This window comes from Narcine bancroftii, chromosome 1 (genome assembly GCF_036971445.1).
Source record: "Narcine bancroftii isolate sNarBan1 chromosome 1, sNarBan1.hap1, whole genome shotgun sequence".
NCBI lineage: Eukaryota > Metazoa > Chordata > Chondrichthyes > Torpediniformes > Narcinidae > Narcine > Narcine bancroftii.
This window is the reverse complement of record NC_091469.1, coordinates 441,975,579-441,989,496: the sequence shown is the minus strand read 5'-3', so window position 1 is coordinate 441,989,496 and position 13,918 is coordinate 441,975,579. Positions and strand designations below refer to the sequence as shown.

General features: G+C 38.9%; 1 protein-coding gene across 1 annotated transcript in view; it reads right to left on the bottom strand.

Moving 5' to 3' along the window:
• Nucleotides 1-13,918, bottom strand: part of cul2 (cullin 2) — a 129,945-nt gene that overhangs the window by 32,797 nt on the left and 83,230 nt on the right. Inside the window, exons 12-16 of the mRNA XM_069914428.1 lie at nt 7,672-7,731; nt 6,732-6,860; nt 6,409-6,495; nt 5,207-5,362; nt 4,660-4,737 (exon numbers count right to left, since the gene is read on the bottom strand). Coding sequence (XP_069770529.1) covers nt 4,660-4,737; nt 5,207-5,362; nt 6,409-6,495; nt 6,732-6,860; nt 7,672-7,731 — 510 coding nt within the window. The remainder of the gene's footprint in view (nt 1-4,659; nt 4,738-5,206; nt 5,363-6,408; nt 6,496-6,731; nt 6,861-7,671; nt 7,732-13,918) is intronic.

Genomic DNA, 13,918 nt, shown 5'->3' with positions numbered 1-13,918 from the left:
GGATCAGACGTGCCTTCCATTCCTCTCCAGACTCTATCTTATTGTTTTGTCTAGAAATGCCCGTTAAAATTCTTTAAAAGCTTAGATAATTTCAGTGCTGTTAATTTAACTTATGATGGTACAATTGGTGGAAAAGAGCGAAAAAAAATGACAACAGATCATCAAAAAACTACATTTTCTAAAAGTTCAAGTTTTGGAGCCTACCTACAGGAAAGACACCGGGACTCAGCGTGAAATGGATCCCAGGAGAGAGGTACAGTGTTCAGATGTAGAGCTCTATGTTACACCGGTAGAGCTCCCTAAAGAGGGCGCCAAACAGCCTTTAGAACAAAGAGTTACTCAAAGGCATTTGTCAGTAGAGGTGGCGCTGCAAACTGCATCTCTTGAGATACAAGAACCTATACAACTTGATGTACTGGGAGAATTTAATACATTATGGACTGGGGAAAACCCCGGCCAGTCATTGCTGGAGAGGCTGTGGCTGGGGTTTCCACACACAGTCATACTACAAGAAAGGCAACCAGAATGAAGGAAGGAATAGAAGATCCTTTGGAGAAGAAGCAGGAATCTGTTGAGCCAAAATCTCTTCCAATTGAAAAGATTTTTGTGAATCTTGAATCTAAATTATCTTATACAATGCAGGGATTATCCAAGATTATGACTGAACTTGGTACTAGGTTTAATACTTTGGTGAAAATACATTCTCAACAGATGGCTGAGTTTGGAGCTTTTAAGCTTGAAGTGAGAGATAAATTTAATTCGTGTGAAGAAGATATAGACGAAATACGGGATCAAGTTTTTGATGTGACCAAAATGGTCGAAGACTTACAAACTCAAAATAAAAATTTGGTGAAAAAGATTGATTATTTGGAAAACCAATCCAGACGGAACAATATAAAGATTATTGGTTTGCCGGAAGGTATGGAGGGACCAGACCCAAGAAAATTTTTTACTGAATGGATTCCGCAGGTGCTGGGTAAAGAACATTTCCCGGAAGGTATAATACTGGAACGTGCTCACAGAGCCTTGCGTAGAAGACCTATTTCAGGTCAAAGTCCAAGACCTGTTTTGGTTCATTGCTTGAATTATTACGACAGAGAAATAATTTTACGAGTGGCTATTAGAAATGCACAACAGAGAAAATCACCCTTGATGATTCAAAATAATCGAGTTTTCTTCTATGTGGATTTGAGTCAAGAAGTTATGTTCCAACGACGGGAATTCAATCCTGCTAAAGAGTTGTTGTGGAAGAAAGGTTATAAGGCAACCTTTAGATATCCAGCTGTTTTGAAGGTTTTTCAAGATGGTTGCCAACCAAAGTTCTTTGATTCTCCAAAGGAAGCTATAGCATTTGCTCAAGAGCTGCCAATTACTCAGTTTCAACAGAGACATAGTCCGCCGCGATCTCTAAGGAGACAAGAGATGGAAGAAAAGAGCCGTGCTCCAAGAAGGAATGGTTGTAATGGTGACTCGGCAGTTGGAGCTGATTAAAAGAAGAGTTGTCCTTTTTTTTCTAATGTTTTTTTTTAAAAAAAGGGATATTAAATAATGATGATGTTAGTTTAAGATGAAGTGAGAGTTGGGGGAGAGAACTGGATAGGCACTATTTCCTGAAAGTCATCTGCTACGTGTGAGTTATCTCACACCCATTTTTTTTTGGGAGTTACCGCATTGCGCGGTTTGGACGGGAGAGGGTATTTTTAACCTCCTACCCGTTTTTTTTCCTTTTTTTTGTATTATTAGATTAAAGAGTGAAGGTTTTTTTTTGTTTAAATATTAAAAAAAAGCATAAGAAAGTATTTGATTGTTTAAAAAACTAAAAATTGATGTGGTTTTTTTTTGTAAAGTTTATTCAGTAGATAAGGAATATCTGAAATTTAAATGTGAATGGGATGGATAAGTTTTTTTTAATATTTTTTCTTTAACTTTAAGGTGAAAGGAGTGGTAATTCTGGTGTATATTATTTTGCTATTTTAGTTATAGAACGAAGGGAATAATGGTGAAAGTTATAAATTGAATTGTATAATTCTTAATGAGGCTTGAATTTTGTTTGTGGTTTATGCTCCATTTGTTGAAGATATAGATTTTGTTGTAGATGTGTTTTTATTATTTGGATATCTGAATTTTAACGTAATGATTTGGGATATTTAAATGTGGTATTGGAGCTTTTATTGGATAACTATTCAAGAGTAAAAGGGAAAAATGGTGGAAGAGTACTAAAATTGAATTGTACAATGCTTAATGAGGTTTGAATTTTGTTTTAAGATGGTGGTTTATGTGACTAATATGATGATAGATGTGAAGTTAGTTGATATTTGGTGAAGGTTTATCTCTATAGAGAAAGTTTTTTTTTCATCTTTTTTTTCATGCTACAATTTTTTTAAAGAATTGATTATTGTTTAAGAATTTTTGATAGATAATGTTACTAACTTTACTAATTTTTTATATTAAGTTTGAGTTAAATATATGTTTCATCTTAACTCCGTTTTTTAAATGCATTTAAGTTTGATTTAAATATGTTTTTTAAGTCTGATATCTTAGTATTAATTACTTTCCTTTTTGTTAGTATTTTAATCGGTTACGTTTTTGTTTTTTTTTGTAAGTGGGTTTTTTTTCTCATATATTATTAACTTTATTAATTCTTCACTCTTTATTTTGGGGGAAAGGGGGGGTTGGACTAATTTGAGTTGGGTTATTAATGTGTAATAATTATTGGGGAGGGTATAGTTTATTTAGATTACTGATATTGTATTGTAATTTTATTATTTTATTCTTAATTTTTTTAAATGTAATCCTATATGTTATTCATGTTATAAAATCTTAAAGTTAAAAAAAAAGACTTGTCAACAAACTCTGCATAATTAAGTTGGCTATGCTAAATGTTTGCTCATAATCCAGATGAAGCATAGCTTTTTAAAAAATAATAATTCTACCTTCACGAGAGGTTCGAAGCCACCAATTAAATTTTGAAATATTATGATTTACTCCTTTATGTAATATGCAAAATAACTCAATTACTTTATTTTAATACAATAATGCAAATGATCATTTACAACAGCGCCACTGCTTTGAAAACTTCTAAACTTTGAGGTCCAAAGTGACAGAGAGGGATAATTTTATTCATCTTCTGCTTGAGTTCTTTCCACTCGTGACAACCAATTTAAAAAAAAATCCAATTATTGACCCTACACTGATGAGTTCCTGTCTGAGGTTTCATCAGTGTGAGATTAGTGAAAACCACCAGAAACAGAAATCAATCAATGGTGACTTAACATCTTCCCAAAACCTCAATCTAAACAGTTTATCTGGATGTACAGCAATCACCTACAAGAATCATACACAAAACCACAGACCAACCAACACACTGTTTAATTCACCATTCCTTCCCTTCAAGGAGTTCCCAGCATGAAGAAGTCCTGCTTATCTTGACATGGTTTCATTTTGTCTGTTACTTTGTTCACCCTTAGTGATTTCTGTTTCCTTCTTGTTTTTGCTAAGGTGTTGAGCAAAATGCACTCTCACAGTTTGATATATAGGATTAGATGTTGCAATCCCTGATGTTTCAGTATTGGCTAGATTGATCCTCTCTCATCAAAATAATATGGTCAGTTGTCTCAATTACAATAATGGATGATAACCACGAGGAAATATTAACCGGTATCAGTCAAATCTTCAGTTGTATTCCCTGGTATCATTGGGTGTTTTGACCTTTTAAATACAAGATGGTCTCTGCCAAGGCTGGCCACCACAGGCTGATCAAAACCTGGGTGTGTGTCCCATATCTGTTTCTCCTAGTGGTCATTTGGAGCCCAGATAGGATCCCTCCTTTTTAGCCAGAGCCATTGACTGCTCATTTCAGCTAAGTTGGATAGGGGTTTAATTACCTTTCTGAGGGCCTGCCCTATGATTCCTACTTCCCTCAGCAGCTTGCTGTGGATTTGGCAACAAATCCTCTACAACCGACTTCATCAGGGCACACCCTAACTTTCGATGCACTTCTTTCCTTTGCATCTGGGTGAGAAAAACATGTAGCTGTCAGAGTGTATTATCCATATTGGGTCTGATCAGCACAGTTGGTACTTCTCAAATCAATTTCTTGCCATATCTTGAGATCTACACTTAATGCTGTACAAGAAAACATGCTTTTGATCTCTTTTCCAGAAAACTAAACCATGAACTGAAAGTTGCATTGGTTATTGTTTGCTTTATTTTATTTATCAGAGATTACTCCACCCTTCTTCTCTGCAAACAAAAGCACACGTGCTCTCCAATTTTTCTAAGTTCTGATGAAACGTCATCATTTTTAAAGGTTAATGTCATTGCTTTCTCCTAGATGCTGCCTGACCTGCTGAGTTTTTGCAGAATTTTCTTATTTGAATTTCAGGACGGCATGTTGTTTTATCTGTGCCACTAGCATTAAACTTTCCATCCTCCATATGTGCAATATATTTAATTCACTGCAATAAATACCCTTTCCACCATCTCACCTTTGACCCACTAACAACCATGCCTTTAAAGTGACGAGCCAGTTTAGCAAGATTAGCAACAGGATTAAAATTATATGAAGAAACATAGAAGACATTTACTCATACCATACAAAGAAAATTTGCATCAATAACTTTCCTTGCATTTCAAATAAAGAGCTACCTATTAACATACCATCTGTACACTCTTTTCCAATTCTTGTGGGATGGCAAATGTAGATGAAGGCGTTTGAGTCAGAGGCCATGCACCAGCCTAAAAAAATTGAAAACAATATTTTTACATCAAAATGATAGGATGCAAAAAGTGCATTGATATACAAGTCATTATAAATCACGTCATGCATATGATCATCAGTTTTGCAACAAATTTGCAAATGCTAAAAATTGTACTTTTCAAAATGTTTCTCTTTGATGCTCCACAAGAGATCGCTGTTTTGTTGGGTTGTACTTGTGCAATGGATGATAAACTTGAACAGACCTGGAATCCACAATTTTTCAATGAAATAAATAACCTCATACTTAACAGGAACATGTCTTGAAAACACATCACTGGAAGCCATAATTCACAAATATTAATGATACTTTTTAAGATGTTTCAATTGATTTCTCCATTCAAAACAAGACAGTGACAGAAAAGGTTTCACAAGTGACTGGTTTAATTCAGGAAGGAAGGTGGAAACATCCAGCACATGGGATTAAGTTTATCCTGGAGTCTCATCTACCTGAAGAACATAGATCTGAAAGCTGATTCCAAGATCTATTACAGTGTCCTGTTGTCTTAAAAAAGTGGCTGTAAATTTGTTGTTGAGGTCAGCGCTGACATTCATATCGGTGTACATCCTATGAAGTTTGCTTGTAAACTCATATCCACAGGCTTGCTGTATATAAAAAGTAAATGAATTTGTTATAGCACATAAATATTGTTTTTAAGTCAAAGTAAAATGCTACCATGACCAAGAGAATTTTTATTCCAAAAGACTTCTGAGAAGATATGTAATGCTTTTGAAGTGCTTTAACTGTTCAAAATATTACCATACAGATTACTTTAATTTGAAATAACATAAATTAATGATTCTGGGAAAAATACCTCTTTGTAATGAATTTTTGAAGACCAATTAATTAAAACAATCTTTAAATTACTCAGGTTTTAAGAAATACTGTAAATCTAAAGTAAATCAAATGATAGTAGAATTAGAAATAATTATCAATAGTTTTCAAAGCTTTGGACGTGCATTTTCCAAAAAAAATTAAAAGAAATATTTTAAAATCATAAGTAATTTCATATTAAATTGCATTTTTAGCTTAAACCTGTGAACAATAATTTATTTTTCTGAGCTCAGAGGAATTCAAAGATTTATCCCATTCAGAAATTAAGAATACCAAGAGTTAGTTGGTTAGTGATTAGTGTTTATATCATTAGGTTTGAAAAGGCATTAATTCTGAGGAGTTGAAAAAGCAACCAAATCATGATAAGTGAAAAACAAATTGCTGGAGGAACTCATTTGTGTCAGGCACCATTTATGCAGGTACAGGATGGTCCGCAATGGCACTCATCACATTGTTTTCTGTCATTTTTGCCAGGTGCAACTGGATTCCTTCATCAGTCACATCTTCTTCTCTCAGCCCCTTTCTGCTTCCCACAGTGACCACTCTCTCCACGGTCCCTTGGTTCATTCATCCATTTCCATGTGACCCTCCTTGTCTTCCAGCACTTGCCCTCACAACCAGAAGCAATGCAATACTTGTCTCTCCACTCATTCACTCAACATCATCCAGGGACTGAAACACCCTTTCCTCCTCCAACTTGACAAGCTGAGTTCCTCCAGCAGGTTTTTTTTTAAGCTCCACGACAGCATCTGCAGTCTCTTCCATTTCAAAATTTTCATGTCATGTTTCTACTAATGCACAAAAACATGTTACAAACCTTGAGTTTATTAATCATAGCTTCCTCAGAATCCATAGACATAGATAGACCATGTATCAGCCGCTTCGCCAACATTCTGGCATAGAACTGGGGTTGAAAAAGTAAATGTGTGGGTAATTGCAAGAAAGAAATTTTACTTAATTGATTTTTAAACCATCTTTTTTTTTCATTAAGTCTACTGATCGGAAGCTTTCAATATGAAGTACTGATTTTGAGTTGTCCGCACTAAGGCCAAATATTGTAGCTTCCTTGAGAGGTAAGGAAGTCTGCATGTTTTGAAAACCTGCCTCATTCTGCAGGAATTGGAAATAACCACCACTTACCTTCTGAAAGACATCTTTGTCATCAATGTACTTGAAAACTGTGATGAAGCTGGTTAGTTTGTCCTCAACTTCATTTTCAGTCATTCCCTTCGCTGATTTCTTTAATAGGTTGTCACAGTACTTAGCTAGCTGCAAATAAAATTATATTCAGGCACCTGTTTTCAAACATACTAAGTAATAATTCCTCTTCCCTTATTATTTATCCTTCATGTTAATTTGATCTCTCACTCAGACCTTCATTTTCTCCTGATCTGTTATTAAGACAGCGTGTCCTTTTGTGTTTCAATATATTCGATGGCTAATTCATTCTTATATTCATATCCAAGTTCACAGAGCGAATATCCAACATGCACTATTGTTAAGGTGGGAAGGGAACTAACATCTTAGACATTAGCAGTATTGACATCATTCCGGATAACAATAGATGCTTCTCAAATGTAATAGAAGCAGGAAATCAGTAAAATTATGCTGTCTCCAATGTAGCTTTGGCCAAGATAAGCTAAGAGTCAAACATAATGAATTCTTAGCATCAAAGGCGGTTCTTTGTATTCTGAACCATGACATTATGAGGGAAGCTAAAGACAGATTAAAATCTATCTGAAACTGGTATTGACCTTGAGACATGTGGTCAGTAGGATGCTGAAGCACATTTGGATAGAAACGAAAGATTTGAAAGAATAGGTAATTTAATCACGAACTCAATTTTTGCCACAGATGCAGTTTGACTTGCTGGTTATTTCCAGCACTTGCTGATCAAATTTCCTACATCGACTATATTTTGTTTTTATTTGGAGAGTATTTTGTGAGGATATACAAGCATTCATAAAAATGTCAATATTGTGTAGAACAAAAATGCAAGATTTGGCATTTTAAAAATTATCTCCAAAATTTCAAAAGAAGAGGATGTTAACATTAAGTTTTATATGCTTGCCACACTTACCAGCTCTGGAGCCTTGCACGAAGACTTTGGCTCTCTATAGTTTACCACTGATGTTAGAGCCTGCAAGACAAAATAAAGGCCTCAAAGAATATTTCCACAAGTAACTCCATGTTTCCTTCAACATTATTTCAAAAATCAAATTACACATTACAACTGGGGCATGGCTATTGTTAGGTCTGCTTTGTTCATGAATGAGTGAGACAAACACCAGACTGAGTCGAAATCAAGGTTCTTTGTTCTTTATTGCCGGATTGTAACACTTGCAACTAACAGTGTTAGTTGGAGAAGGCGCATTCTGCCGTTATCAGCAAGTGGTGTTTTTTATACCTTAGGATATGTACTTAGTAAATTATCATACCATGACATTGTCCAATGAATAAACTGTTGCTATCCTTCTCTGCTAGCTTCCTGCACATCAATTTGTCATCCCCACTCTTATCTTGAGAGTACAAGGTCACAACTGCATCTTGTTACGGCCCAGCACTGGGTGACTCCTTCTACATTCCCAGCTCATGTTTTTACCTAACACTATGAGAAGGACTTAGACAGACATGTTTTGATCAAGCTCTCCATGAAGAGTATCAAAAAATGGAAAAAACAAGTACTAAGAAACCAAGGCAGCCTAGAATAAAAATTGAGGATGTTTCTTCTCAGCCCAGAAGGGAGCACCGTAAGAGTGACCTCGGGACCGGCAGACCCAAGCAGAACTGGGGAGTCAGGACAAGAACTATGGAAAATTTGAGCAATCGATTTGCAGGCTTTGAAACTGTAACAAGAGACATGAGTGAAAGGATGACTGAAATAAAAGAAATCGTTGAAGACTTGATGGAAAGAATAAACCATGCAGAAGTGACTTGGTAAAAACACAGGATAAGCTAAAAGCTTTGGAAAAAGAGGCGAGAACCAATGGGAGTCAGACAAGGTTTGCAGGACAAGATCGATCACATGAAGAATTTTAGCAGACAAAATAATGTTCAAGTTATCGCACTGAAAGAAGGAATCGATCCAGTCAATTTCTTTGAAACATGGATCCCACAAGTGCTGGGAAAAGACAAATTCAGAGAAAAATTACATATTGAAAGGGTTTACCAGACCCTCGGACTAAGGAGAGCCAGCGATCAGCGACCGGTCCTGGTAAGACTTTTGAGTTACCTGGAACAGGAGATAATTCTGGGAGCAACACATGAATACTCTAAGCAAAATAATGTCCTGTCATGAAAAAGTGCTATTTTTCCAAGCTTTTGGTCCTACTTTGATTAAGCAAAGGAAGGAGTTTGGTGATGTAAAAAGACAATTGTTTTCCAAAAACTTGAAATATTTGTTGATATATCCCACAACTCTGAGGGTTGAAATAGCTGAAGGTAATCAATGATTTTTCAAGACAAAGATCGAGGTGGAAGACTTCCTGCGAGGTTTATGAAAAGACCAAAGTTACCAAGAAGTCAGTGAAGAATGTTTACAATGGGACGAAGTAAAAGTTGCATTTTTTAAAAAACTGTCCTGTATTTATTGTTGAAAAGTAAATTTATTGAAATGTTCATGAAGAGTGAAAACTTGGGAAAAGTAGTAGCAGGTTGGGGACTCCAGTCTAAGGGGGACAATGACACCTGGAGGAGTATCTATAAAAGATGGTGCTAAAGAGAGGGGTTCTTCTTCCTCAAAGGATTCTGCGGGCTTTTGGGGCTTCCAGTTTACATCACTAACATGGCAGGGACATTGTATGTGTTTTTTGAAGGGGAAAGATTACTATTATTTAAACAAAAAGGTTTTTATTGTTAAACAATATCTGTTTAAAAAATCAATATGGATAGAATGCTAAAATTTATTAGTCTTAATGTTAATGGGATAAACGGGCTGGTAAAAAAGAAGCAGGTCTTGGCACACCTGAAAAAATTAAGGGCAGATATAATCTTTCGACAAAAAACACATCTTAATAAATCAGAACATGCTAAATTAAAAAGAGGATGGGTGGGAGAAATATTGTCGCCATTTGGCTCAAAAGTAAGAGTAGTGATTTTAATCAATAAAAATATACAAATAATAACTGACTGACCAAGCTATAAGATTTGTAATGGAACATTGTAAAATTTACGCAGAATCATGGACTTCTTTGAATCTCTGTATATCAAATTATGACGATGAAGCCTTTATGAAGAATTTTTTAAAAAACAGCAGAGGGAAGACAAAATGTACTGGTCGGAGGAGATTTCAATTTCTGTCTCTATCCAATATTGGATAAATCAGCTAGAACAGTAACAAGGGCAAAAGCTGAAAAATGACACATCAATGATGAAGAATTTAAATTTGATTGATATATGGAGGCAACTTAACCCTGTAGAAAGAGACTATTCGTTATACTCAAGGGTACATGATTCATATGCAAGGATTGATTTATTTTTAAAGTCTTCTCAGTTAAAAACTGCGATAATGGAAAAACAAGAAAATGTGTATAGATGGCATCTCAATGCCACTGTTGAAAAGGAAGGACTTTTGTGAGTTTATTAAAAGACAAATAATTATTTTGTGAAACTAATCTTCCTTCTAATGATCATAGCATTTTAATATGGAATACACTTAAAATACATCAAAGAGGACAAATTATTTCTTATACAAAAAATCTTAGAGAGAATATTTTACAGAGCTGGATGGTTTAGAGAAAGACATAACGAAATTGAAAAAAAAACATATCAGAGAACAGGGTTACAAGAATAATATAGATTATTAGAGAATAAAAAAAATTGAGATATAAGCACATTACAAAAATATACCAAATTAAAAAAAATTAAGTCACAATTGCCATGAAATCAGAATCAGAATTTATTGTCATGAACATGTCATGAGATTTATTGTTTTGCGGCAGCATTATTGGTGCAAATATTCATTCCAGATTCAAATATTAAAAGTATAAATTGTGGTCGGTGTGCTGTGCAGTGAGCGAATGAAAAAAACCACACAGCTGTGAGTTGAACCAACTGACTGATTTTATTGGAACTCTCCGAGAACTTATCAGCACCACTTCCATGATCCTTTATGGCACCCACACTGGGACCATTGTGATGTTAGCCCAGTGCAAGGCTGCACCTCCATGACCCAGATCGCTTGTGGATCTGTGCAGTCTGGTACATGACAACCCCGCCCCTCCCGACCCCCCAGACTGGTGTTCGAAGTTATGCCAAGACCAAAGTTCATAAACAGTTTGTACATTTGAGAGGCCGACCTCTCCACTGCAGAGCTGCAACAGTTACTGGTTGGCTGAGGTCAAGGTGTGCCAGTTTGAGATAGTCAACTGTGATCATTTCCTGACTACCCCCAATGTCCAAAAAGGACATAGTCCCATTGAGCCGAAACACTTTGCATGGACCTTCATATGGGCTCTGAAGAGGCATCTGCTGCACACCTCTCTTTATGAAGTTGTATTCGCAGTCTTCGAGATCCTCCGAGACGTAGGATGGATCTGGACCTTGGTGTGAGGTTGGGACAGGGGCCAGGGTGTTTACCTTCTTGCGAAGTCATGTTAGCAGCAGTGTAGTTGTTTCCTCCTGTCTGCGAGCTGCTGGCACAAACTCTCCTGGGTCTGTCAGCAGGGCCCCATAGGCGAGCTCAGCGGACTATGTGGCCAAATCCTCCTTCAGCACAAGAAGCACCCAAGGCCGAAAAGGGGTATCCAAATGACGAGGAGGGCCCTGGCGCAGGATGTCATGGAAGTGCTCAAGAGTGGGACAGCTTCTGGCCATCGAGTGAACTTGTCCACCATCGAGAACAGGTATGTGGAGCCTCTGGAAACCGACAGCTGCCCAACAATGTCCACATGGACATGGTCAAATCATCTGTGTGTTGGCGGGAAAGACTGAAGAGCTTTCATGTGCCTCTGAACCTTGTATGTCTGTCAGTAGGCCATGCCACGTGAACCTGTCTGCAACCAGTTGTCACCCGATGGATGGGTGGGCCAACCCATATAGTGCGAAGATGCAACGCCTCCACCAGCGGGAATGATGGGCCCAGGTCACAGAGAAGTGTGGCTTCAATGGCCCTGAGACAGCAGTGCGGAAGGCTGATATCTCACCATCCTGCCGCCAGGCTACTGCGAGCACTGCATAGTCGATTCTTGGGGACAGGGAGCATACAGACAGGACGGACGTACAGGACAGCGCATCAATGACGAGGTTGTTCTTGCCAGAAACGTGCTTGATAGCCATTGTATATTCTGAGATAGAAGAGAAATTACACTGCTATCTTGCTGACCACGGGTCTGACATCTTGGCGAAAGCAAAAGTGAGGGGCTTGTGATAAGTGAGGATCATGAAACCCTGTCCTTTGAGGAAATAGAGGAAATGGCGTATGGTGAGGTAGACAGTTAGTAACTTCCTGTCGAATGCACTATACTTCTTCTCTGAGGGCTGCAAGTGTCTGCTGAAGAAAGCAAGTGGTCTTCAATGTCCATCAATCAGCTGTTCCAGGAGGCCACCAACGTCCGTGTTGGATGCGTTGCATGTGAGGGTGTTGGGCACATCAATGCATGGATGCACGAGAAGGGTGGTGTTGGCCACTGCATCTTTGGCCTGGCCAAAAGCTGCCGAAGACTCCGCCTCCCAGCTGAGTTCTTTGGTCGGACTGGACACCATCTTGAAAAGTGGTCATATGATCCCGGCAGCTAATGGCAGGAATCAATGGTAGAAGTTGACCATCCCAATGAACTCCTACAAACATTTGATTGTAATTGGCTTGGCAAACCTTTGACGAAAGAGGGACCGTCCTGTGTCAGATCGAAGCGGTGCCCAAGGATATCAATGGTCGTCAGGCTGAACTGACATTTCAATGAGTTGATGGCTAGGCCGTAGTCGCTGACAGAGCATCTGCAGGTATGTTATGTGGTCCTGTCATGAATGACTGGCGATGAAGATGTCATCTAGGTAGATAAAAACAAAATCCAGGCCATGCCCCACCGAGTCCTTGAGTCTCTGGAAAGTCTGTGCTGCGTTTTTTGAGGCTGAATGGCACGCAGAGGAACTCAAAAAGGCTGAATAGTGTGATGAAGGCTGTCTTGGGGACGTCGCTGGTGGTACCCCCGGTTCAAGTAGATTTTTGAGAAGGTCCTTGCTCCATGTAGATTGCCGTGAAGTCCTGAATGTGGGGAACTGGGTACTGGTCGGCTGTTGTGATGTCACTGAGCTAGCAGTAGTCCCCACAAGGTCTCCATCCCCCAGAAGACTTTGACACCACGTGTAGAGGGAAGGCCATGGGCTGTCCGAGCACCAAATGATGGCCATCACCTCCAGCTTCCTGAATTCTTCATTGGTGGGTCACAGCTTGTTGGGAGGAAGCCTGCATGCTCAGGTGTGTAGCAGCAGACCCACCATGAGGATGTGGTGCTGGATGCCATATTTCAGGACCACGGTGGAGAAATGTGGCACTATAATGGCCAGGAATTTTTGCCAAGATTCTGGCAACTCATTGCCCAATAAGGTTACGGAGTCAAAGAAGGGGGGCCAGAACTTGGCTTCACGAAGTGTGAAGATCTGGAAGGTTGTGGAATTGACCAGATGGCGCCCTTTAAGACCCACCAGGAGGCAGTGGGTTCAAAGGAAGTCTGCTCTCAGTCGGGACTGGGACACATCATCCAAAGTGAAGGTCCAGGTAAAACAGCAGGAGCCAAACTCGAGCAGGATGGTCTGCACCCTGTACATGTGTGTGCTATTGTTCCTGTACATGTGTGTGCTACTATTGTTGGTGAGGGATGGCCCCTATTTCCTAGCAGAGGTGTCTCAGTTCGACAGGGCATGACGCTGACCTCCACTTATGTCCATGAGGAAATGCCACTCTGAGAGTCGATCCCATAAATAAAGGAAGCTGTCTCGGTGGCCAACCATCATAGCAACCAGCAACAGCCAGCCATGGCGTTTCCTGGACGGGAGCAAGGTGGACGGCAGTAGCGGGGTCCAGAACCCAATTTCTAATGGTAGAAACACCACTGCTCCGAGTTTGAGCCTCCAACTGCTGCGGCTGTCACCAGCCTTCTTGGTGGAGTGGGAGAGAGAGACCAATCATTGGCAAAACACAGCGACTATGTCAATGAATGCCCCGCTTCTTGCTTGGTGTGCCCCAGGACATCTGCACGGGCTGCTAGCCTGCACTGGTTGCTGAAGTCATCATCCGTGAAGAGTAGTCGGATGTCTTCTGGCATCTATTCAATAAATATCTGCTCGAACAGTAAGCAGGGCCTGTGGCCATCCATTAATGCCAACATATT